The sequence below is a fragment of the Musa acuminata genome, chromosome BXJ1-3, assembly GCF_036884655.1.
Source record: "Musa acuminata AAA Group cultivar baxijiao chromosome BXJ1-3, Cavendish_Baxijiao_AAA, whole genome shotgun sequence".
NCBI lineage: Eukaryota > Viridiplantae > Streptophyta > Magnoliopsida > Zingiberales > Musaceae > Musa > Musa acuminata.
Window position 1 is genome coordinate 6,198,120 of NC_088329.1, and position 21,797 is coordinate 6,219,916.

General features: G+C 39.4%; 4 protein-coding genes across 6 annotated transcripts; 2 read left to right on the forward strand and 2 right to left on the reverse strand.

Moving 5' to 3' along the window:
• The first annotated feature begins 516 nt into the window (after positions 1-516).
• Positions 517-6,022, forward strand: LOC135619034 (vesicle-associated protein 1-1-like). Of its 3 annotated transcripts, XR_010489282.1 has the most exons (10): positions 526-675; positions 770-842; positions 1,840-1,910; positions 2,456-2,537; positions 2,853-2,968; positions 3,045-3,368; positions 3,694-3,756; positions 3,875-3,941; positions 4,536-4,613; positions 5,688-5,747. XR_010489282.1 is itself a non-coding variant. In XM_065120603.1 (9 exons), the coding sequence occupies exons 1-9, from the start codon at positions 598-600 to the stop codon at positions 5,796-5,798; spliced, it is 996 nt and encodes a 331-aa protein (XP_064976675.1). In that variant the 5' UTR covers positions 531-597; the 3' UTR covers positions 5,799-6,022. The 3 variants fall into 3 exon arrangements, 2 of the variants coding, with proteins under 2 accessions (XP_064976682.1, XP_064976675.1); XM_065120603.1 differs by lacking the exon at positions 3,875-3,941 and having other exon boundaries at positions 531-675; positions 5,688-6,022; XM_065120610.1 differs by lacking the exons at positions 1,840-1,910; positions 3,875-3,941 and having other exon boundaries at positions 517-675; positions 768-842; positions 5,688-6,022.
• A 1,111-nt stretch (positions 6,023-7,133) lies between these two features.
• LOC135619041 (inactive beta-amylase 9-like) lies at positions 7,134-9,307 on the reverse strand. Its single transcript, XM_065120619.1, has 3 exons — positions 9,008-9,307; positions 8,360-8,827; positions 7,134-8,281 (listed from the first exon to the last, which is right to left on the reverse strand). Exons 1-3 carry the CDS (start codon positions 9,245-9,247, stop codon positions 7,394-7,396), a joined length of 1,596 nt encoding a protein of 531 aa, XP_064976691.1. The 5' UTR covers positions 9,248-9,307; the 3' UTR covers positions 7,134-7,393.
• Positions 9,308-10,661: 1,354 nt separating this feature from the next.
• LOC135619045 (uncharacterized) lies at positions 10,662-14,244 on the forward strand. Its single transcript, XM_065120627.1, has 2 exons — positions 10,662-11,411; positions 13,396-14,244. Exons 1-2 carry the CDS (start codon positions 10,701-10,703, stop codon positions 14,149-14,151), a joined length of 1,467 nt encoding a protein of 488 aa, XP_064976699.1. The 5' UTR covers positions 10,662-10,700; the 3' UTR covers positions 14,152-14,244.
• Positions 14,245-16,359: 2,115 nt separating this feature from the next.
• LOC135619053 (zinc finger protein CONSTANS-LIKE 13-like) lies at positions 16,360-20,654 on the reverse strand. Its single transcript, XM_065120638.1, has 4 exons — positions 19,873-20,654; positions 18,773-19,009; positions 16,881-17,176; positions 16,360-16,740 (listed from the first exon to the last, which is right to left on the reverse strand). The coding sequence occupies exons 1-4, from the start codon at positions 20,461-20,463 to the stop codon at positions 16,644-16,646; spliced, it is 1,221 nt and encodes a 406-aa protein (XP_064976710.1). The 5' UTR covers positions 20,464-20,654; the 3' UTR covers positions 16,360-16,643.
• Between the last annotated feature and the right edge of the window lie 1,143 nt (positions 20,655-21,797).

The following is a 21,797-nucleotide window of genomic DNA, read 5'->3' on the forward strand; positions in this document are numbered from 1 at the left end:
CTTGCAAAGGTGGGACTCACCGGGACCCTGGATCATTCCCCAGTTAACACATGGGTAGTCGAGGGAGTACGTTTGTTGGGCTGGAAAACAAATATTGACTTTAATTTTAAACTGCTTCGGAGGGACAACTCGGTCGGTGTCTCAAAATTCGATATTCTTACGCCAAAGCAGCTGGTGTTACCCCCCCAAGTGGACACACGCCGTCGCGTCAGAGGTGGAGGGGTTCGGTGGGAGAAAACGTGGGTATAAATATCAGCATCCTCACACATGGATTTCCCGACGCTAGAAACCGTGACGTAGAATCTACGAAAACGAAAAGGATCAACTGCTTCCGCCATTCCACCATCTGTTTCAACTATCAAACCAGCATTTGCCATGTAACCAATTTCGTGGGTCCCATCGTCCAAACCGGCAATCGTTCTCGAATATTCACTCGCCACGTCATTCTTTTGCAAGAATTACTACAGCGGATTCCATTTCGAATCCACCAGTCTCGTTCGCTCGGTCGTTGCTTGCCGTCTTCAATTGTAAACATCATTCAATGGTTTGTCCGGAGACCGTTCGGCGTCATTCGAGTGACACTACTTATTAGGGTTCATGGGGGGGAATTCGAGGGCGAATTCGCCGTCTTTCTACCTCCGCGGCGCGATCCGGAAGTCCAATCTGCGATCCCCAGTATCTTTCTTGCTGGCGTTTCCTTTTTCCTTGTCTTTTATCTTTTGATCGGCATTTGGTTATGGATTCATTTCCTCCTGTTTCTGGACCAGAGGACCACGAGGGCGCGATGGATACAGGTCAAGTGCTTGTGGAAATCCAGCCTCAAGAAGAACTTAGGTTCACATGTAAGTATCGGCGCATGAGTTCGTCGCCTGATGTTCTTGATCAATGGATAGGTTTCAAGATTTCGATTTCGAGAAGTGGATGAATTTCAGATAGCTGGAGTTCGAATATTTTTTGATAGGCCTAAAACATTGACGATTCTCATCTGATTTCAAATTTTCTGAATCTTGTCATTATGATGTTGAGGCCCCCTCGTTGCCTCTTGCATGGCCAAAATTCATTTGCTTTTTGGTGGTTTATGTTCTTTCCTTTTAAGAAAAAAGTATGTTCTTCCTATTTGACGTTCATATTATAGCTGGTTAAATAAATGATTAATTAGAAAAGAAAGAAGTGTTGTGCACATGTTTAGTCATTGATTTTAGGGAATCCATGAATCGTCGAGTATGATGGTCATCAATATAGATATTGGACTTGAAAGCCCATGAATAAAGATGAAACTAGAATAGCTTGGAATTCCTTGAGGTGGAAACAGGGTACTTAGAATCTGCAGTTCATGCTGGCATGAGTGATTTGTGTCTTCTGGAATTCCCATTTCATCCACTAATGAGGTACGTTCTGGTATGAACATAATACAGTTAGATAATTGACATGGACATATTTAAGATACAAATCCTCTTTTTCATCATGAACTAATGATCTGATACTCCTCGCATGGAATATCTTGGCAAGAATTAGAACTTCTATGACACTATTGGCTTTCACAAAAATTATAGCTGCTGAATCTATCAAGCTGAAAAAATTTTACAAGTTATAATGATCAATCATTGGAATCTTTTTTAATATCTTGTTGACGTTTTTAAATTGATCCTATATGTGTATCATTTTGTTGGCTATGATCTTTTAAAATTGCTCTATCAATCATATTCATTCAAAGTCTCTTTTTTTTCCTGATTTTTCCACATAATGCTTATAACCTGCAAGATATCTAAAACCTAGGTTAGTTAATTTATGTAATTGTACACTGATACTAACATAATACAATTTCTTTGTCTATTCCAGTTGAGTTAAGGAAGCAGAGTTTTTGTTCTGTTCAACTTGTCAACATATCCAATGATTATGTTGCATTCAAGGTTAATGCTTCTCTCTTACTGTTTGCGTCCAATATAGAGATTACAACCGTTAGTGATGGGATAAGCAGGAATTGTATGCTCTGCACTTCAGTTCAAATTGCCTCTTGAAATTTTATGCTCTTTAAGTAACTTGTTCATTATTGCACTGAATTAGTAAATATTTGTTTGAGACCAGTCACTCTCGTCAGCATAGTCAAAATAGAATCTAATCTTGCATATTTCATTGTCTTCTGGTGTCAAACTTATCACTAATTAGTCTGAGATACTTTCCTTCCATTTCTTGTTCCATTATGATCTTCTCTAGTGCTGTACCTTATCCTTACTATCCATTGTCATTTGCTCTTTGTTTACTTTGCTAGATTCTCAAGCATTGGTGGTTAATGTCTCAGTTATTTTCTTGATCGATAGGCTTAATTATTCATGGAAGCCTACTTGTGTGCCTTTTGTTGGAGATGAATGTTGTCTTTGCATTGCCATTGCCATTGCCATTGTTCTCATGAGTTATTTGTAATTGAAAATGATTAAACTATTTCCATATTCACTAGGTTAAAACAACATCTCCTAAGAGATACTGTGTGCAACCAAATATGGGCATCATTCTACCAAGATCAACATGCAACTTTACAGGTCTGCTATCTCGCTTTTGTTTTAACATTGTAAATATTCATGCCTAATATATAATCCAAAGTTTCTAGTTAGCAATTAATATCAGTTTATAAAAGGTGCTTCTCGAGTTATGGCTGTAAAAATTTTACAAGGAAATGAGATCAGGCTGCATCCTGTTATCATATCTTTACTCGAGCCATTTCCCATCCACATGGATCAGCTAGAAGTTGTTACTGAATTTAATGATAATGTGCAAATAATTTCTATATTGCATATTGCCACATTAATGGTATCTGTGTGTTTGATTATTTGCTTGGTTATGCAATTCTATTTTAGTTACTATGCAAGCGCCGAAGGAAACTCCACGTGATATGCAATTAAAAGATAAGTTCCTTGTTCAGAGCACAGTCATTCCATTTGGTACTACTGATGAGGACATTGTACCAAGTTTTGTAAGTATCTAATAAATTGAAGTCTTATGTGTAGTATTATACTATGTCCCATGATTGTTCTTTTTTGGCTCTACAGTTCTTTAAAGAAAATGGTAAATATATCCAAGAAAACAAGTTGAGAGTTGCCCTTATCAGCCATCTACATCCTCCACCACCAGAAAATAGAACTTTGAGGCAGGAGCCAGCTCATGATATTCCTGATTTGGCTGAGATTTCTATTGCCACTAATGGCATTTTGAAACATGAACCAGCTGAAGAAGTTCCCATTTTGATAGAAACTTCTATCTCAAACAGTGGTGCTCTGAAACAGGAGCTTGATCATGAAAGAGAGATGTCAAAAGAGACTTGTTATTTTAGTGATCAAACACTTGGTGGAGTAGCAGATGTAACCCCATCTCTTGTAAGAGATCTCCTTCCCTGCATGTTTTCTGTTTCTGTTGCAGCTTCCTTTTTTGTTGGAAAGCTTACTTCAGATAGTGTCAATATTTGCACGTTTAATTTGTACTGAACTACCAGAATCTGGATCTTGTAAATATTATGTTTGTAAACAGGCATTTAATATAAACATTATGCACTTTCTGATATTATAGAATCATCTAGCCTCTATAATCATCAGATTTAATGATATTTGCAATTTTGATGTTGAAATTGGTTCATTACTTATGGTACCATAAATCTGTCTCCTTATCTGATGGAGCTTCTTAACTGGACTCATGTTTGTCCAGGTGGCCGAAGATATTGATGAGTTGAAGTTGAAACTCAATAATCTCGAAGCAAAATTCAATGAGGTTAGATAGTTCTAATATGTAGCTTTATTATACCTATTTATGCTTTTATTCTGGTGTTATGCGTTATATTTCTTATCGCATGCTATTTTTTGGTATTGACAACTCTCTTTTGAGCAAGACTTTTGTTACCTTTTCCTGTTGGCAAGTCAAAATGGGAATAGCATACCATTGGCAGGGAAGCAAAGGTACCACTCATGGGGCCCATGCTGTCATCCTTCCTCTCTAATCACCTTGAATCCCCATTTATCTTAACGCCATCAGGAAACAAAGGCATTTATCATTCTCTCATATATCATGCTATTTTTCACCCGTGTCCCAGAACATTCTCTTGCAATCTGCATTTATCAGAAAAGAGTGATTTGCTGATTTTGCATAATGGAAATTGCATTGTGTACTGTACTATTTTAGACCATAAACAGTTGTTTTATTTTCAAAGTTCTTGCAATGTCTTTCAAATTGCATGTTTATATTGTATTCAGAACCTCGCAGAGCATATTTGAATAACCATATTACTAAGCAGAGCTTCAGGTTTCAGTTCAGTTGCTCTAGTTGTGTTTTGTTTCTACTTGTAGCTGTAACATTGGAATTTATAATACTAATACATAGTAATATTATATATATATATATATATATATATATATATATATATATATATATATATATATATATATATATATATATAGTATGTGAATGTGTGCGTGTGTGTGTGTGTGATGCTAAATTCCATCTTTTTTAGGCAACATGTTACCATATAGTCTAAGAGATGGAAATATTTGCAGGCTGAGAAGACAATAACAAGTATGAGAGAAGAGAATATTGCAGCAATTCAAGACAGAGATAAATTTCAACTAGAAATTGTGAGTTTTTTTTATTGAAAACAAAAGGTTATGATTCTTATACTATAAAGAACATCTTATATGTAGGAGCGAGATGGAGCTTAAATATTTTGCATACCCATTAGATATTTGCAGAAAAGTAAACTAAACTTCTTTTTTGTGCTGCAAAGCTTTGTAGTAGATTAACCATCTGTCAATACATGGTCTATGCTGACACCTATCTCATACTAACCATGTTCTTTAAGAGTCAACTGTGGAATGCAATTGAGGATCTCTTTTCTGAATCTTCTCTCCTTTTTACCATACAAGTCTGCATTCTTGAGGTTCTTTTCTCAAGCCCGATAGGTAAATTAACTCATTAGCTATCAACCTAAAACTAGATAGGTTCAATTATAAGTCTAAAGTAATAGTAGTAGACTAGTGGTGGCTCCACATTATCACGTGTCTCCAGTCTCTTTTCCTGCTCAAGGTCACTCACTATACCCCGCTTTATCCACATCAGTAGGTAGCCTATTTTTTGCTTGCATTCTCTTGTCATACTTAGTAGTAGATTCATTCTGTACCTTGCAGACACTTGTAGTAGGATATCAATTAACATGACCCGATTCTAAAGAAAACTATTTCATCAACTTCATAGGTTCAAAGGCAAACGACCCAAAATGCTCAAAAGTTATTTGGACTAGACCCATTTAGCATTTATATATGATTGTAATCATCCAACCATTTTGGGTATGGAACTGTTTGAGGTGTCAAACATCCCCATTCAATTAATGCTGGTTGAAAGACAAATAATTGATAGACATGCTTATTCAGCTGTTGAAATTTCCATCTTTATCTGATGATGTTGAGACCATGGGCATATTGTCTTAAAGCTTCAAATTGGCTGCTTCATAAACTATACACTATATCTTCAATATGCAAGGCATCATTCTCATTCTCATTCTCGGGGAAGCCTGAGTCCAAAAGTACGTGAAATGGCTGCTGATTAGCACAAATAGTATTCTTTTTTTATATATGATGTCATTTTGTGGGAATATTTGTTGGTACAAGTTTCTCTTCTACTGCTATTTGATTGGTGCATTTTTCTCCTTTCAGGCTGCGCTGAGAAGGAAATATGTTGTCAACATTCAATCCGGTTTTCCATTTTCGTTTATAGTATTCGTGGCACTAGTTACTATGGCATTTGGATATCTACTGCACCCATGAAATCCATCTCAATGCTCAAGCCTGGCTTAGTTTCATTAGAGCTAGAAACTATAATTTGTAAGGAAAAAGATTACAATTCCAATGTCAAATGTCAAATGTCAAATATTACAAACTCTTTTGCAATTTTTTTACGTCTTCCCCTGCCTGCTTATGCCGTATTTCCATGTAACAAATGTTCCACTTTGTATAAAGAGAATTCAAGGCTGATGTCAATTTATGTAAAATGTGTGTATCTTGTGACATTTCTGCAAACACTTACTTTGTTTTGGACCTTTAACTTCTGATATGGATCAATATTCTTACTGTATATAAAGGGTTTCCCTTTCCATCCCAATATTCTTCCCCACTGTCTTGTGCTTTCTTTTTGTAAGCTTTTGTTGCACAGTGTTACTACTTCCGAGAGCCTTGTCAGCCGTCGTTGGATCTTTCCAGCTAGTCCAAGAACATAACTACAAGGCATCAGATGATCACACATGTAATTGCACTATCCATGTCTCTGGGAAAGCTCCAATCTTGTGATAGATACCACATGCAATGTTGTTCCAATCTAATCATCCTCCAAGTTGGAAGGATTCGTGTTTATCTCTTATCTATGACCACAGCATCGCCATCATCCCCCGCCTGTTTCGGTATCATCTTCCTCAACAGTGCATGATTGATCCCTTGTACTACACCACTGGTAGTCTAATCCTTTCCTCAGCTCAGGCATTATGAAGATAAACTTAGGAAGATATATGTTATATTATTCGGTGGATCATTCATTCTATCTCTTTTGAGGTTTTGGATTGGATTGATTTTTTTTTAATTAAAATTGATTCAGTTTAGTTTGAATCGGTTAATCAAGTCGAAGAAGAGTACCCTCCCAAACTTAATCCGTGTAGTCTTTAAAATCAAATTATTGATAAATCTATTCGGATTAAAGATCTATATTTGAGATTCTATTTTTTGATTCGAATTCGATTCCCATACTCATGCTTGCTGCAGAAGATACAAAACATGCAATCTATCTAGATTTACTCAATCACTAGTACACTAATCAGTCTGTCGAATTGTTGCGTGAACCCAACAAGTGTACTCCGGTGGCAATTCATTGGTGAATCCACAGTTGGTAGCGACCGGTTTCTCATGCAGGTGACCACCACCTACCCTGAACCACATGATTGCCCTGATTTGTACAAAAAGTTTCTGATAGATAAGGGACAGACATTGATGCCGTGTGATGTATCAATAGTTAGCCATCGTTCTGCAAGTGAACTCATATCACATCTATATATATGCACACCTGCATATGCTCTCAGTGAAATAAATGAACAGCAGATCACACACAGCCGAGTGTTTCATATCAACATGCTATTCTTTCTAGTTCAAGAGAATATTAACATATCGACCATAATACATACATTATGTAGTTCATTGCACCAGGCTAATGTAAATGGTGGTGTTTGGTCCCTCTTACCCGCAAGACATGAACCTTCAGACATTCAGGTCTATGGTACTAATTTGTTCTACCTTTCTGTCTACACTTATACTATTTTGATTATATACATACATACATATACACACGTAAACATTTCAATTTCGATGCAGTAGAATCGCTACACTGTCTGCATCTCCCGATCGTCCGCCGCCACTGCATCCATAAGTGAAAACCTTTCTCCGGAGCTAGGAATATCATCAGAATCCATCTCAGGTTGCATCATGCTCCTGATGAACTCTGTGAACATAGGCCAATGCTCCGGCGAGAAGAATTCAGCACCCATCCTATGATAAGTGAATGAATCCAATCTTGAATTCTCAGCGAGAATGTTCTCCTTTATTCTTCGGAAGCCAGTAGTACCCACTCCCACTAGGGAATAATTCTCGCCAGCGAGTCTCACCCCATGCTTCCTGCATGCTCTCATAATCTGAGACAGCAGTGACTCCGGGCTGGACTTCACACCCTGAGGCTGATCCCGGTCAGAGAGGTCCATGCCTGGGACGATCATGGTGCAAGACTTGCTTGAGAAGATCTCCGCCACCGCGTCGTACCCGTCTCTACCGTCAGTGTTGTAGAACCCAGCCGTCAGTTGGGACGGCCGCGACCGGGTTTTATGCCACCAGTGCAGAAGCGGCACCTTGGCGGAGAGTGCAACAGGCAAATCACCAAACACTTGTGATGCCACCGAGAGCAGTCGGTCACCGTGAGATAAGAGCTTGCCGGAGTACCAGGACAGGAAGAATTGCCCGTAGGCCGTCTCCCAGGAGCCGCCATTCTCTTTGAAGAATTTCCCGAAAGCCGGTGACTGGTTGTATTCAGGGGCATCATGAGGGCCAGAATGGCCCCAGATAGGGTTGCCGGCTTCCATGGCGTGCCGTTTGAGATCAGCGAGCATATACTTGTCGTAACATTGGAATTCTCCAACACCAGTAAATTCATGGCTGCCGGAAGGAGGAAAAGAAGGGTATCGCAGCTCGCCATTGGGCCCGAGACCGATGGTGATGTCCTAAGAGGCAAAGGTTCGATTTTTATCCAGACGAACCGGATGAGGAAGGAAACGAAGAAAGGAGGCGGCTTTGCTTACCTCGATGGTGGCGCCGAAGAAGTCGGAGAAGGCAAAGCGGAAGCTTTGGAAGAACTCCTCGTACACTTCCATCGGGGTCTTTCCGTCGAGGACGGGGAGGTCGTCGACCGCGAACGAGAGGCAGTCGGGGTGCCGGCGGCCAGAGCGGTCGGAGAAGAGGAGGTCGGGGTTGGAAGCGGCGGCGCGGGAGACCGACTCTGGGAGAGGGAGGCGGGGACGGCGTTGGGCGTGAAGGTGGAGGGAGACCCGGAGGCGGAGACCGACGTCACGGGCCATGGCGGCGAGGGCGAGGTAGGAGGTCCAATCACCGGCGGCAGCGACGCCCCAGAAAACAGGGAGGTCGACGCCGTGGACGCCGAGGAGAGCGAGGGCGCGGAGGCCGGCTGCGATGGCTTTGCCGTGGTTCACGGCGTTGCAGTCGGAGACCGCATCCAACGGCAGACCGACGTACAGCCGAACCGGACCCGCCTAAACCAAAATTAATCCAAACCATCCGTTGCTTACATCAAAAAACAACGACAATAATCTGGACAGTAACGCTTAATCGCATTTATCTAAATAACATCTACGATTAAAATCATAATTAATCTTCGATCTTAAGCAGTAAATATGTCCAACAAAACAAAGGTAGAAATTAACGAAACTAACCTCCTTCTTCTTCATGGGAGGCGGCGCTTTCTCTTCCAGGACCGCCTCAGACCGGACAACGCCCTTGCGAGCCACCCAAACCGCTCGCTTCCTCCACGCCCCGCTCGCCGGCGGCTGGAACCCGACGCAGCTAGTTCTTGTTCTGGCCTTGATGGGATCCCGGAAGCCCAGGGTTCGGACAGGCAACAACGCCTCCGGCACAGCCGCCCCTGCTCGCTTCACCGCCAAACCAACCTCCATCTTCCCCGACTACTACTTCAACCGAAGCAGAATAGGAATGATTTGGTGTTCCAATTGTGAGAGTGTGGCTGTTCGAGATCATTAAAAGGGGGCGGGGCGTCGGACGAGGGGACAGAAAAGTAACGCCACGTGGCAACTAATCCGCAACAGAGCTACAAATCCTATTTATTTGGGATTGAATGACATATATACCCTCGACTACCGGATCATCTCCCTCGAAGAGGTTCGGCAATTTGGTGGTTTTTGGTAAAAGGCTGGATTATAATTGGAAATTGGAAAGGACGCGTGGCAGACAGAGCCGACACGGGAGTTTCCAGACGCCTGAGCAGCTGTGGAACACCAAACAGAGACGACCACCAATTGGGAGATCGAAGTGAAGGTTTGGGAAACGTGGCGAAGTGTCTTCCGGTTACTATCACGAACGGAAAAGTGCCCTCGGGTAGCTGATTCGTTGCCTGGCGGGCTCCAGAGCGAGGAAGAAGGCCAAGGAGATACGTGGCTTTCGGCTTTTGGTGAAGGCGGAAGGGCACCGTCACCGGCGGCTACGACACTGGCTATACGGCACTATCCAGTGCCGGAGGGAATCTCCTCAAGCGCACCTTGTCTGACACGTCACCAGACTGAGACGGCAGCGATACTGTTGTTTAGGCTCTTCTTGCATTTATCCCCCTACGAGTTATCTATTTCGGTATATACCTTTACTAGTCATTCTTGAATTAGACTGATGAGAAATCTGCTGTTACTGTTGACCTGATGTCAAGACATTTGGGGTTGCTTCTTCCCATGGTCATCATTTAAGTGTTCATGGGAGTGGAAGGTGGGCATGCCAAAAAGTGCCAAAACTCTTCACTCATCAGTCCAATCCACCAATTGTTGAAGGAAGAACAATCAACACCATCAAGTGGGCAATCAGGGGATGAATTGTGGATTGGCATCCAACAAGATAACTATTGATGCAGGTATAATAAATCATTAAGGATAAGTTTGTTTTGCTTCAATTGTGTTGGATCCAATACAAAAAAAACTACTGTTCAATAAATGGAATAATTACTATATTTTTTATTTAAAATATTTAATGTGTATAGTCTTGAAATTAAACATGCTATCATTATAAAGGTTTAAAGAATATTAATATTAATTAGAATCAAAATATCTCTATTGTATCTGTGAAATGATTCTAAGCAACGAAGATTGTTTATAAGGATATCTGTATATGTCAAACTAAAATTTATTTCTAATTTTTGGATGGTATATATATCACCTAAATAAATATTTAGACCGACGCTTATAAGGCCGACTCAAATTGAGCTGATCGATCTATTTGGGCCAACTCCAATTGGACCGACTTAATTTGGGCCGACTAATAGAACTAAACCAACCCGGATTGTTTGAACTGTTCAAATCCACCCCCCGCCCCCTTCTCTCTCTCTCTCTCTCTCTCTAGCCCCGGAAAATGTCCAAGAAAATGGCGACCACTGCAACCCCCGTCGACGGCAGTGGCGGCGGCCGTCAACTCCGGTCTCATCGAAACCCTCTTCCCAGATCGCCTCGATTCCGATCCCAGACGAGTCACGAAACCGTCGTTCTCGCTCTACCCACTTCCCTGCGCAGCAGCAAGAAGACGAAGCAGCAAAAGAAGCGGCCCAAGACCGCGCCCTCGGAGAAAGAACATACGCCGACCTGCGGCAGGAATAGGCGGTTGCCTTCGGCCTCACCGGACGCAGCGCCTCAGAGCCGGAGAAGGTCGCCCAGATTTGCCGCCAGCGCGGCGAAGTGCGAGAGTGACATGGGGTCAAGTGGAGGAGGAGGGAAAGAGATTGTTCCTGCTTCGAGGAACGTGCGGCCTTCGAAGCCAGTCGGAGCGCCTCAGATTCCGAGGAGATCCCCGAGGTTAGCCTCTATTGCGGCTGTTCACGCGAAGCAAGACGGGGTTCTTGATTTGGGCGGAGGAGGGAACCCGGTGGAGGGTGCGGAGAAGGAAGGTGGGGGAAACAAGAGGACGAAAGTAGAAGTGAGGGCGGAAGAGGGGAAGGAGGTAGTGGTAGGAGCATCAGAGCATTGTTGTGGCCCCGAGGAATGGACGGAAGAGCAAGAGATGGCATTGCGGAAGGCTTACTTGTCGGCTAGGCCGTCGCCACATTTCTGGAAGAAGGTCTCCAAGATGGTATTTTTCCTTGAATCCTTCTTCTTTCCGATTCAATTTTCTTGTTGTGCTTCAGGTCCTCTGTGTTTTGGCGGACTCTAAATTTATCTGACAGGTCTTGTCGTCGATTAATTTGTTCTACACTGTGCAATAGGATCGACTAATCTGTTATGCTGATCTTTGTTCCAATCCTTGATGAGGCTGTTCTGTAGGATTTAGAACCTTTAGATTTACTGATTGATTCAAATTGTTTGAATAGACTACTTTGCTGAAATCTCAATGGAGGTCAGCATTGCCTTCAAATAAATGATGTCATTGGGTAGCTCCAAGTTTGACAATCTCTTTCTGCATTTACCTAATTCATTTTCATCACTAGATATTTTAGAATTGCTTCTTCTTGTGTGCTTCTTGTTTAATTTCCACAGCTACATTACATCCCCAAATAGTGACGTCTATTAGTGCTAAAATGCACACACAATATTTAGAGAGAAAATTTATAATAAATATGTTTCTCCATGATATATATATATGAATTATAATATATAAGATGAAGCAATGAAGTATTTACAGCATGAAATTTGTAAGTTTCTTATCACCAAAGAGTCTTTGAACATATTAAGAAGCACATTTACAGTACTTATTTCATAATCTGAATAAAGTAAATTGATAAGCTTTGCGCATCTTTTCCCAGCAAAGGAATAAAATCTCACATTGGCACAGCATGTGCATTTTCCTTTTTGCTGATGATTGACATTGCTGGCAAATAAGAGAACAGCAAGCTAGAAAGTAAAATAAGAAATTGTATCTAGTGATGCATGCCGGATCGTTCTGATTTTCCTCATAGAAAGTAGAAATAAGAACTATTACTAGAACTGACATCATGCAGGAGAATTCATTTTTGTGAGGAACAAGTCAGGCTTACATGATTGAGATGATAACTAGGCCTTCTGGTGAAGTGCATCATATATCATGCCTTTCCATGGCAGTGCTAATTACTGCATTATAACAAGGAAAAGGCTTTGACATATGTGGAATATGAAGGAGATTTCTTATGCAAAGTTTGCTTGTAGATGATAGTGCCAACAATAGCTTCATGGAGCCTTAGGCTTAATATGTTATTTGGTATCTGGTTCTAAGTTTTAGATCTTTTTGATGATCATGGTGAACCACAACTTTCGAGAGCGGGCCTTGATACAAGGGTAAGATTGCTCCTTTGTGTCCTGGGTGACCAAGATTTGAGTCATGGAAACAGTCTTTTTAAATATTTAAAGATAAGATTGTGTATATTGACTCTCCCCAGGTGAGAGCCTCGTCTACTGAGTATTTCCTTTAGTAAATCATAACTTTTGTTCTAATTGATGAATAGGAGTAATAAGTGAATTTGCTAATTTTTTAGCTCTATGCAGCTTTCACATCTACGTCCACATCCACTACTTCCCTTTAATCCATGAGCCATTGAGGATATCCCTAAGGGTGAAATCCAGTGCAAGCAAAATTACAAATAAAGTGAGGTCCAATTCATAAGGAATTCTATTTTAAAATTTTCAGTGGGCACTTCCAGTGAATCAAGCTGTCAACAGCATAACCTCTGTGTTCAGAGTTTTGAATCCTTATGCTTACATTTCAGGAAACCAGAAGTAGCAGTTCAATATTATACTGTTAATTCTGATACATCCTTAATCTGCCATGACAAATAACATAACAAAATATAATGTTAATTGTCAGTTTTACTGAAATTGATGTATTGCACTTGACTCCGAATTATACAGTTGAGTCATGAATGCCAATAATTGCTATTGTTCATATGAATCATGGTTTTATATTATAAACACTGTTACTGTAATTATGAAGTCTTTATAATTACAAGGACATGGTTGTCTATGTACTTAGCCATGTAATTTTTAGCTTGCTATTAGGCATTGCAGTAACAGTGTTTCCAAACCCAGATTAACAAGTGACTTTTTCTCAATTGAAATGTGAATTGTGATATTCCATATATCTACAGGTACCAGGAAAATCTGCTCAAGAATGCTTCAACAGAATCCACACGGAGATTGCAACTCCACCCCAGCATCAACCTCGTTCAAGAGCAATCAAAAGCAATTGGTCTCCAATAGGAAACGTTACCTTTTCAGACAAATCTGTGGACAATATGAAGCTGAAGGTCAAAAGGGCAAGGAGCGGCAAACAAAAGAGTCTTGTTGCACAGAAGACAGTGAGGCACTTGCTAAGGCAGCACTGCTTGGCGGATCAAACCAAGGAAGCAGATTATTTCTCGGTTCTCGAAACTTCACCAAGTGCATTAGCATTAGATTTGCCCGAGATCACATCCCCTGGAACACCTGATCGTATGTTTACCAATGCTGGTTTCCTCTTGAAGTGCAGTGAGAACTCTACATCAGCTGCTCATAAGAGGCTCTTGTCACGGTTCAAGACCAGTAATGCAGATCCAAGTCCTGAGGTTCTGAAGCAGATTAAAAACGTGGCCTTGCACGAGAAGTACATCGACCATCTACATTGCAGAGAAGCAAGAAGAAGAGCACATACTAGGACAGCAAACTCTGTTGCTGCTGGTATGTACAACAAGACCGGTAACGATCCAGAACCTGGAGTTCTGAAAGCCGCAAGAGCTGCTTTGATCGCTGAAGCGAACGAAGCTATCACTCATTACCAATTCGTGCAATCAAACTTCGTAGATCATGAGGACGATGGTGCTACATCTGATAACCTTGATGGTAATTCTGATAATGATGTTGTATGATGAGGAAGTGATTTAGGCCCTACAATGAAGTCTTGGTTGGTGTAAACACACACATTCATCAATAATCCACATCTTAGTTGATATTTTGAAGCAGGATTTTGGTGGTCTGATCAAAGGCCGAGATGTTTTATGCTAATTGTTTTATCTTTATTGCTATAACATCAAATACACAAGTATTATATCAATGATGCCAACATCGGCTGCTGTACCAAACTATAGGTTCTCTCGGCATGTATTTATACATATATATGCTCTCTCGAATCTATCAGTCCTCTTTTATTCATCGAAGTCGAATCTGGCATCGTTTTTGTTGTGGATTTTGCAAATGGCCCTCGTCTGAAGCTGCATATTATAACATCACATCTATATTCAGATCATTCTACCACAAAAGAACAAAAACAAATTACAAAAAAGAGTTTAAGCTAATGTTCTTTTATATATATACACGTCAAAGTAGCAGCATGCATCACTCTATGATGAACAGTAGACGTTCTACGAAGCACAAGCGTGTCTCTGATACATACCTGACGATCGGGAGAGTGGAGGATGTACTCGTTCATCAACCAACCAGTCTTGGTGACGAACCCCGTCGATCTATTCTTGAGGTTGAACGCCAGCGACGTCTTGTGCCCAATTACCTCCGCGCCATTGTGGATTGGAACAAGCGGAGATTTGCCATACCAGAAGCCCGCCCCGGCCGTCCGCCTCACGTGCGCTGACGTACTACTGCTGCCGCCTCTGTCGGCGGCGGCGCTCATCCTATGCCTCGGCGTGTAGTAGTAGCCTGCGCCTTCTGCACCGTCCACAAAATCTCTTGCAGATCATGCTGGTAACGAAGTGGATCGATCAAGTAAAGATTGGCATGCTTACCGGGTAGATTCCATGGCTCGGTTTGGTAGATGTCGGAGTGGTGGATTTCGCCGGGTGGCACCGGGAGGCCGTCGACGAGCGGGCGGAGGAAACAGCTGATGACCTCCTGGTCTGTGGGCACAAACCTTATGCCCGGGGGGAACGGCCCTGCCATATTCTTTTCTTCTTTACTATGGTTAGTCTCGGAAGAGCTCGAGGGAGATGATGAGAAGGTATAGCTGCTACTGCTGTGGTTATATAGACAGAGGCGGCGGCGGAAGCCTACTCGAATTCGGATACACGTATCTAAGACTCGTTTCCTAAATCGGATTCCATACTGATTCGGATTCGAATCGTGCCAGGAAACCGTTTGACTTCGGATGAGATGACGTGTGGCCGAATCCGACATGGAAATCAATTCATCGATCTGATCTAATTTTATTCCCCACAAACTTCACAGCAAGCATGAAAGTATTTAAAATATATGTAGTATTATATTATATTATATTATATAAGGTTTTAATATATCTTGTATTTTACAAAATTTATAGATAATATACTTTCCTCCAGCATATATGCCAGTCCAAATATTAAGGGTCTTCACATAGGGTTAGCCACTTCTCATTATGATTAACAGTAGCTACTTTGAATTATATATGTAAATACCTAAAATATCTTTAAATATCTACATTCACTTATAATTATGGCTAAGATTAGTTAATTTAAATTATACTATATATATATATACCTAAATTTTTTTTTGTATTTTCACAATATAGAAATTCCCAAAAGATTATGATGAAAATTAATTATTTTCAATTATATATAAACCTAAAATATACTTAATTTTTTTTATTAATTATGGTTAATATTAGCTAGATTGCGTTAAAAGAATATATATGACACTAAATTTTGAGTGTTGGGTTTGCTTGTGGGAACAGCTGAACATAACTCTTGGGGTTTTCTCATGGGCATAGTCAAACATGAATTCTCATAGAAGCATAAGTGCATTTCTAGGATAGGATATGGTTGAGATTGATTTCAGATAGGTATTACAGAAATTATAATTAAGTACATGATCAACATAGGATCATATGGGTTCCGCACTGACAAACATAATGTAATTACAAACTTCAACAAATAATACATTTTTTGAACATATACATATCACTAAAAATTTTAAGATCATCCACATTTACCTCTTCTGTTAACAAATTCTGTAACAATTTGGATTGATGTTGATCTGATTGATCTACTGTCTTTTTGCTATCATAGCTGCTACATCTTGCCACTTAAAACATCGATTTCCACAAATTTTTGCATAGGAACAAAATGATAGCCCTTCACAAATTCTAGGGGTTCAGGGAAATGTTCTATAGTTATTACTCTTGAGAAACATCTGATCATTCCTTACAAATTTATCGTGTACTTACAACAAAACATATAATTAGAATATAGTCAACACTGCTACATAAACTTCAACTACTCACAGAACTACGATGCATGCCATGATACAAACAATCACTTGAGTGTTCATTTTTTTGCTCGATAGCACTAGACTGTCTTGGTAGAGATAAGAGACGAATGCCCATAGTGCAGTTGCTATCATGAATGAATCTTCTGGACATAACACCCATCCATGTTTACTGACTAGGATTCGTCTTGGCAAAACGACCCTTGATTCTTAGCCTGCTGTCAGCTCGAATCTTTCGTGATTCATACCTTATGAGCTTGTTGTATCTGCTTAGTTGACAAGAAAAGCAAAGCGAGGTAGCAGTAACTACAAGTTCAGAAATAGGAATTGTCGTTTTCATCAACAGAAAAACTGCAGTATCTACTTTCCAGAAACAAGGAGAGAAAAATTATTAATCTAAACTCACTTTCGTGTCTTTCTCTTCTCCTGATAGCGCAAAATTACAGAGTTGCGGTCTGCACGAGCTAATTTATAAATGCCTTTGAGAGGCAAATGTTGCATCTCATCTTGAGGAACAAACTCCACATGGTCTGTGTTTGTATCATTGCCATGACTTTTACATGCATTCGCTTCAGCAGCCTCATTCAGTGATGACAAGTTTACGGCAGAAGAGGTTCTGGGATATTCTCCAGGAGGATTTAACAAGCCAATTGTAGTGTTAGCTTCACGACAATCAATCTGGTTACCTTCAAGTGTAATATCCTGCAAGAAGAAACAAGGGTTTGTATCACCGCTTCTAAACAAGAAACATTTTTTACGGCATTGTTCTGAATATTTCTCAAAGTGCCTGTTAATTTCTCTAGTTTTTGCACAGATGCAAGAATTAATAGTTTCCTGCTATGCATAATTTGACAACCATAAAGGCCAATAGGTCCTGTTATAAAAGGATGGTGGTAATATCTGTTCAACACAGTTGCAGAAAAACCACCAACTAATCAGCACAAGCAGATAATTCACACATCAAAACCTTGAGGGAGAAGAAATTGCAGAAAGCTAAGTTAAATAAAGGCAATAGTTGATAACATCAGAAAAGAAAATAAATATCATTTTGTCAATAAATATCATAACAAACAGCAGGAAGTAGAGAATAGAGGAGGGAAGCTAAAAAGAGAGGCAAAGAGGGAAATGAGAGCAACATTAAAAAGTGAATGCAAAAAAGAAAATTAAATCAGGCCAAAATTTTCAATATTCCAATAAAAATACACAGGAGGTATAGTTTTCTTCCATTATCTTTCTCTATGCATCACTAGCCTCAATCTACACTAGCTCAACTTACTTTATATGTAAGAAAAGGCATAAATAAGGAAAATTATTCATAAGATTGAATTATTCATAGTCCATGTATGATAATATTTATCAATAATAATTATGCATAATCATATCAATGATTCTAATCCAAATATTATTTCATTAGTATTAATAAGGAAAATTTTGACATCATATTTCTCAGGGTAAGGACTGAATTTTATTCCAATAAGAAAGACAAGCAAGTGGAAATAGGCCAACAAATTATTAAGTAATGTATATTGGCTATCAGCCTGACTAATGAAGTGCCTGAGGGATCTCCTTTTTCTCACCAAACTATAATATAGTCAGTCACATAATTTAATAAAAAAACACATAAACAGAAATTTAAGCTTTCCAGGAATATACTATTAAACAATAATTAAAAGTTAAGATATGCATCTTTAATAATAAAAGAGAGAAGGTACAAATGAACCCATGACTTCCAATTCCCATTCAGAAATTTTCACAAGCTTCACACATGTTAATATTTTTCCCAAAGTAACTGCACAAGACCATTAAAAGCAAGAGTATGCCCTAAAAAACTATTTAAGGAAGTAAAAAAGAAGTTAGCGATATTTTAAATAGATTCCTGTCAAAGTAATAATTCCAATAATAGAAGTGACACAGAAAATTTTAGAAAATCTGGAAACATTAGAAATCTTCATATCAGAAATTTATTCGAATTTTTCCTTTAACAGATTGATTGTCATGAGATGGGAACATATGATGAGGGAACAATAACATCTTAACTTTCAAGAAGATCTTGGTCTTCTTCAGATATTCTTTCAACTTTCAAATTTGAGTTGTTGCACCACATGATATCAAGCAAACAAGATAAGTTCATCAAATTGAAATACAAGATTTCTTTGTACCATTTCAAGAAAATTAACAAGCATACTATATAGAAAATAAATCAGAATAACATATATTGCAATTCGACCCATTTCATGGGTCTAAAGTTTGCAAATAAAGCTGAAGAACACTCCAAAGATGCAAAAAGGAAGAGCAAACCTCATGAGGAGTTGTGACATTCCACGAATTATTTGAAGCCGGGCCGACATTCCACGAATTATTTGAAGCGGGGCCCAGATAATCAATTTGAATATTTTGTTCTGAAACCCAACCATAGGATTCCATTATTGGTGCAACAACTTCATGATAATCATTTGTACCACTTTCAAGCTTTATAAGATCACGAATTTGCTGAATTATCTCTTCTTTATGTTTCCCACAAGTTGAATTTCGATGCTGTTGCAAAAAGAAGACCCCAAAAAGTAAATATCTTACCCTAGATAAACTAATCAATCATAAATTTCTTTAGGAAATCAGAAAAATGGAACAATTTTTTATTGGAATTAATTGTTCAATAATGACTATGAAAAGACTCATGTTTAGAAGCTAAGCAGCAAAAACAACACTAAGAACATTAATAGTATATACAGCAAAAACAAGAATGAAGTTAAACTAGCAAGTCCTATTTCCGTTCATATATTAAGGCCTAAATGTTAGTACCCATAAGTCAAAACATGTGAAAGTTATTCAAAAGTATACTGCAGAACAGTCTGATAGAGAGTTGAAAATTCGTGCAACAATTTATTGGAATATTTGTTGGGACCAGATGAGTTGCCAACCTGTTGTTATGTGTCAACTATCATCCACAGAATAGTACCCATGCTCATCCTTTCTCAGTGAGCACTTATTGCAACTCAACTTGTTCCATCATCACCAAAACATTAAGGTGCAACAATTTGACTAATCCATACAAAATTAGAAAAGCAATAGCAAACCGAAAGATCAGTGAAAGATGAGAAAAATAAAATTACGATCATTTTTTGTTTTTATTTAGACTTCCAATTTTGTGTCTCCTTAGTATCGTTAACATCATGCAGATTCATTTACATGCTTTCTCGCTATATGCTACTACTATTCAAGCTCTTTTCTGAAAAGGAGGAGGAAGAAATTCTTTATTTCAGGAAATAAGACATTAATTTGACATATATGCAATTGTTTCTGTAAATTCAAGTCATCAAACAAGCAAATCAGCAATGAAATTCTAGAAAAGAATGAGAAAGAAGAGCACAAAGAGACCAATTTCGATTTGATTGACATACCTTTGGCAAGGGAGGCATCCCCATAGCATGAAACCCATGACTAGCAGTGGTAGGCACTATAAAATCCTCGAACCTAAGCACCGGCTGCGCCTCCCACACACTCCCGTCCTCCACCAGGTAGTCACCGACGTCATCCGCCTCCCCTTCCAACACCTCCTTCTCGTCCCCGCCAACCCCGAGAGCCGACACGAGCTTCCCCGCCGAGGGACACCCAGAGAAGCCCTCGACGGGTCGGCGGTCGTGCAGCAGCCCGGCACGCCCGTGGGCGTCGAAGTCGCAGTTGGCGCAGAGGAGAGCCCGGCATGAGGAGCAGTGGATGGCGGAGGGCTCCGAGCGGCAGGCGTCGCAGAGGAGCGCGCGGCAGTGGCGGGACGACACGGAGTTGGCTGCGTGCACGTGGCGGTCGCAGGCGAGGCAGAGCCGCGCCGCGTCGGCCCGGCACCACAGCAGGGCCCTCGCCGCCCCGCAATAATCACAGCTTTCTTCTCCAGTCCCGCCCCTTTCTCCTCCTCCTCCTCTTCCTCGCCCTATTTCTTCTTCTTCTACTACTACAGCTACCACTGGTGCTGTTGCTTCTCCCTCTTGGCCCATCTCCTGAGTTGAAGTTGGAGGCCTTCTCTCTTCTTTTACTTCACTGTTTCATCTAGTGGAATGCGAGGCTTGAGAGGTGGGTAGATCGAGGTGGTGATGAGGGAAGCAAATAGGAGTGTGTAGAACAGGACCAAGCGGAGGGGCAGAAGGAAAGAGACATTTGAAAGAGAAGGATGGGAAAAGAGCAACAGCGGTAGCATCGAGAGAGTCTGGACGTGTCTCCCGACCCATCCGGTGGAATAACTGACAGTTTGTTCTTGTGTTGTCATTAATCGATAGGGGGAGGTTGGGAGATTTTTCTTCATGTACCTTTCACAAACATCTTTCCCCCATTTTTTTTTTTTGTATTTTTTAATCTTTTTTCTTTATATTAATTTTATGGAGTTATGGTGCTCTATAATTATTAGTAGAGCTCGGATTGTCTAAAAATATATATTTTATTCTTTAAAAAATTATTTTAAGAGATTTAAAAATATTTTATCCTAGTTAATATTAAGAATGGTAAAAAATAATGTTAAAGAGATTATCACACCCTAATTTAAATCTATCTCGGAAGTCGATAAATATTAAGATTGATTTATAAAAGTCTAATAAATATACTAAATTAATTTTAACTTAAATATATATATATATTTTTTTATCTTAATTCGTTAATAAAATTAATAGGCTAATCAACTCATGATCGTGATAATAAATCACCTACATAGTGAATTTACCTAAAACACAATATAATAGAATGTTTCTAAAACATAAAACATTGTACTCAAATTTCTCTTATTGATTAATTCTTTCACCAATTATTGTGCATTTATTGCTCTTTAAAATTGTTCATCAAGAAATAGGTGGTTGCCAACTAATTGCTCCAAGATGACTGGGGGTTTGACCAAGTAAATGATAGAAGAAGCAATATTAACTATGTAAGAAACTAATTATGTTGCCAACCAGTGTGAATTAAAAGAAACCAGAAGTCAATTATTTTGAAAGACTGCATGATTATATAATTAATAAATATGCAAGTGCATAATTATATTTTCTAATGAATTCATCATGAACATTTTATATATAGGAGTGTGTGAATTTGTGAGGCTAATAGAAAATATATTTTTTATTTTGATTATCGAAATAAAATGGAGCAGAATCGATTAAGATGATGAATATAAGGTTAAGCGATCTAATACGACAATTAGAAAGTGTGAAATTATAACTGTGAGTGGGATGAGGATAATTAAATGAAACCTAAAAAGATTTTTAATGAAAGCTATAAAAAAAATTAAATATTTTAATTTAATTAAATATATGATTTTTTACCTATGTAATCGATCCTAAATAATTGA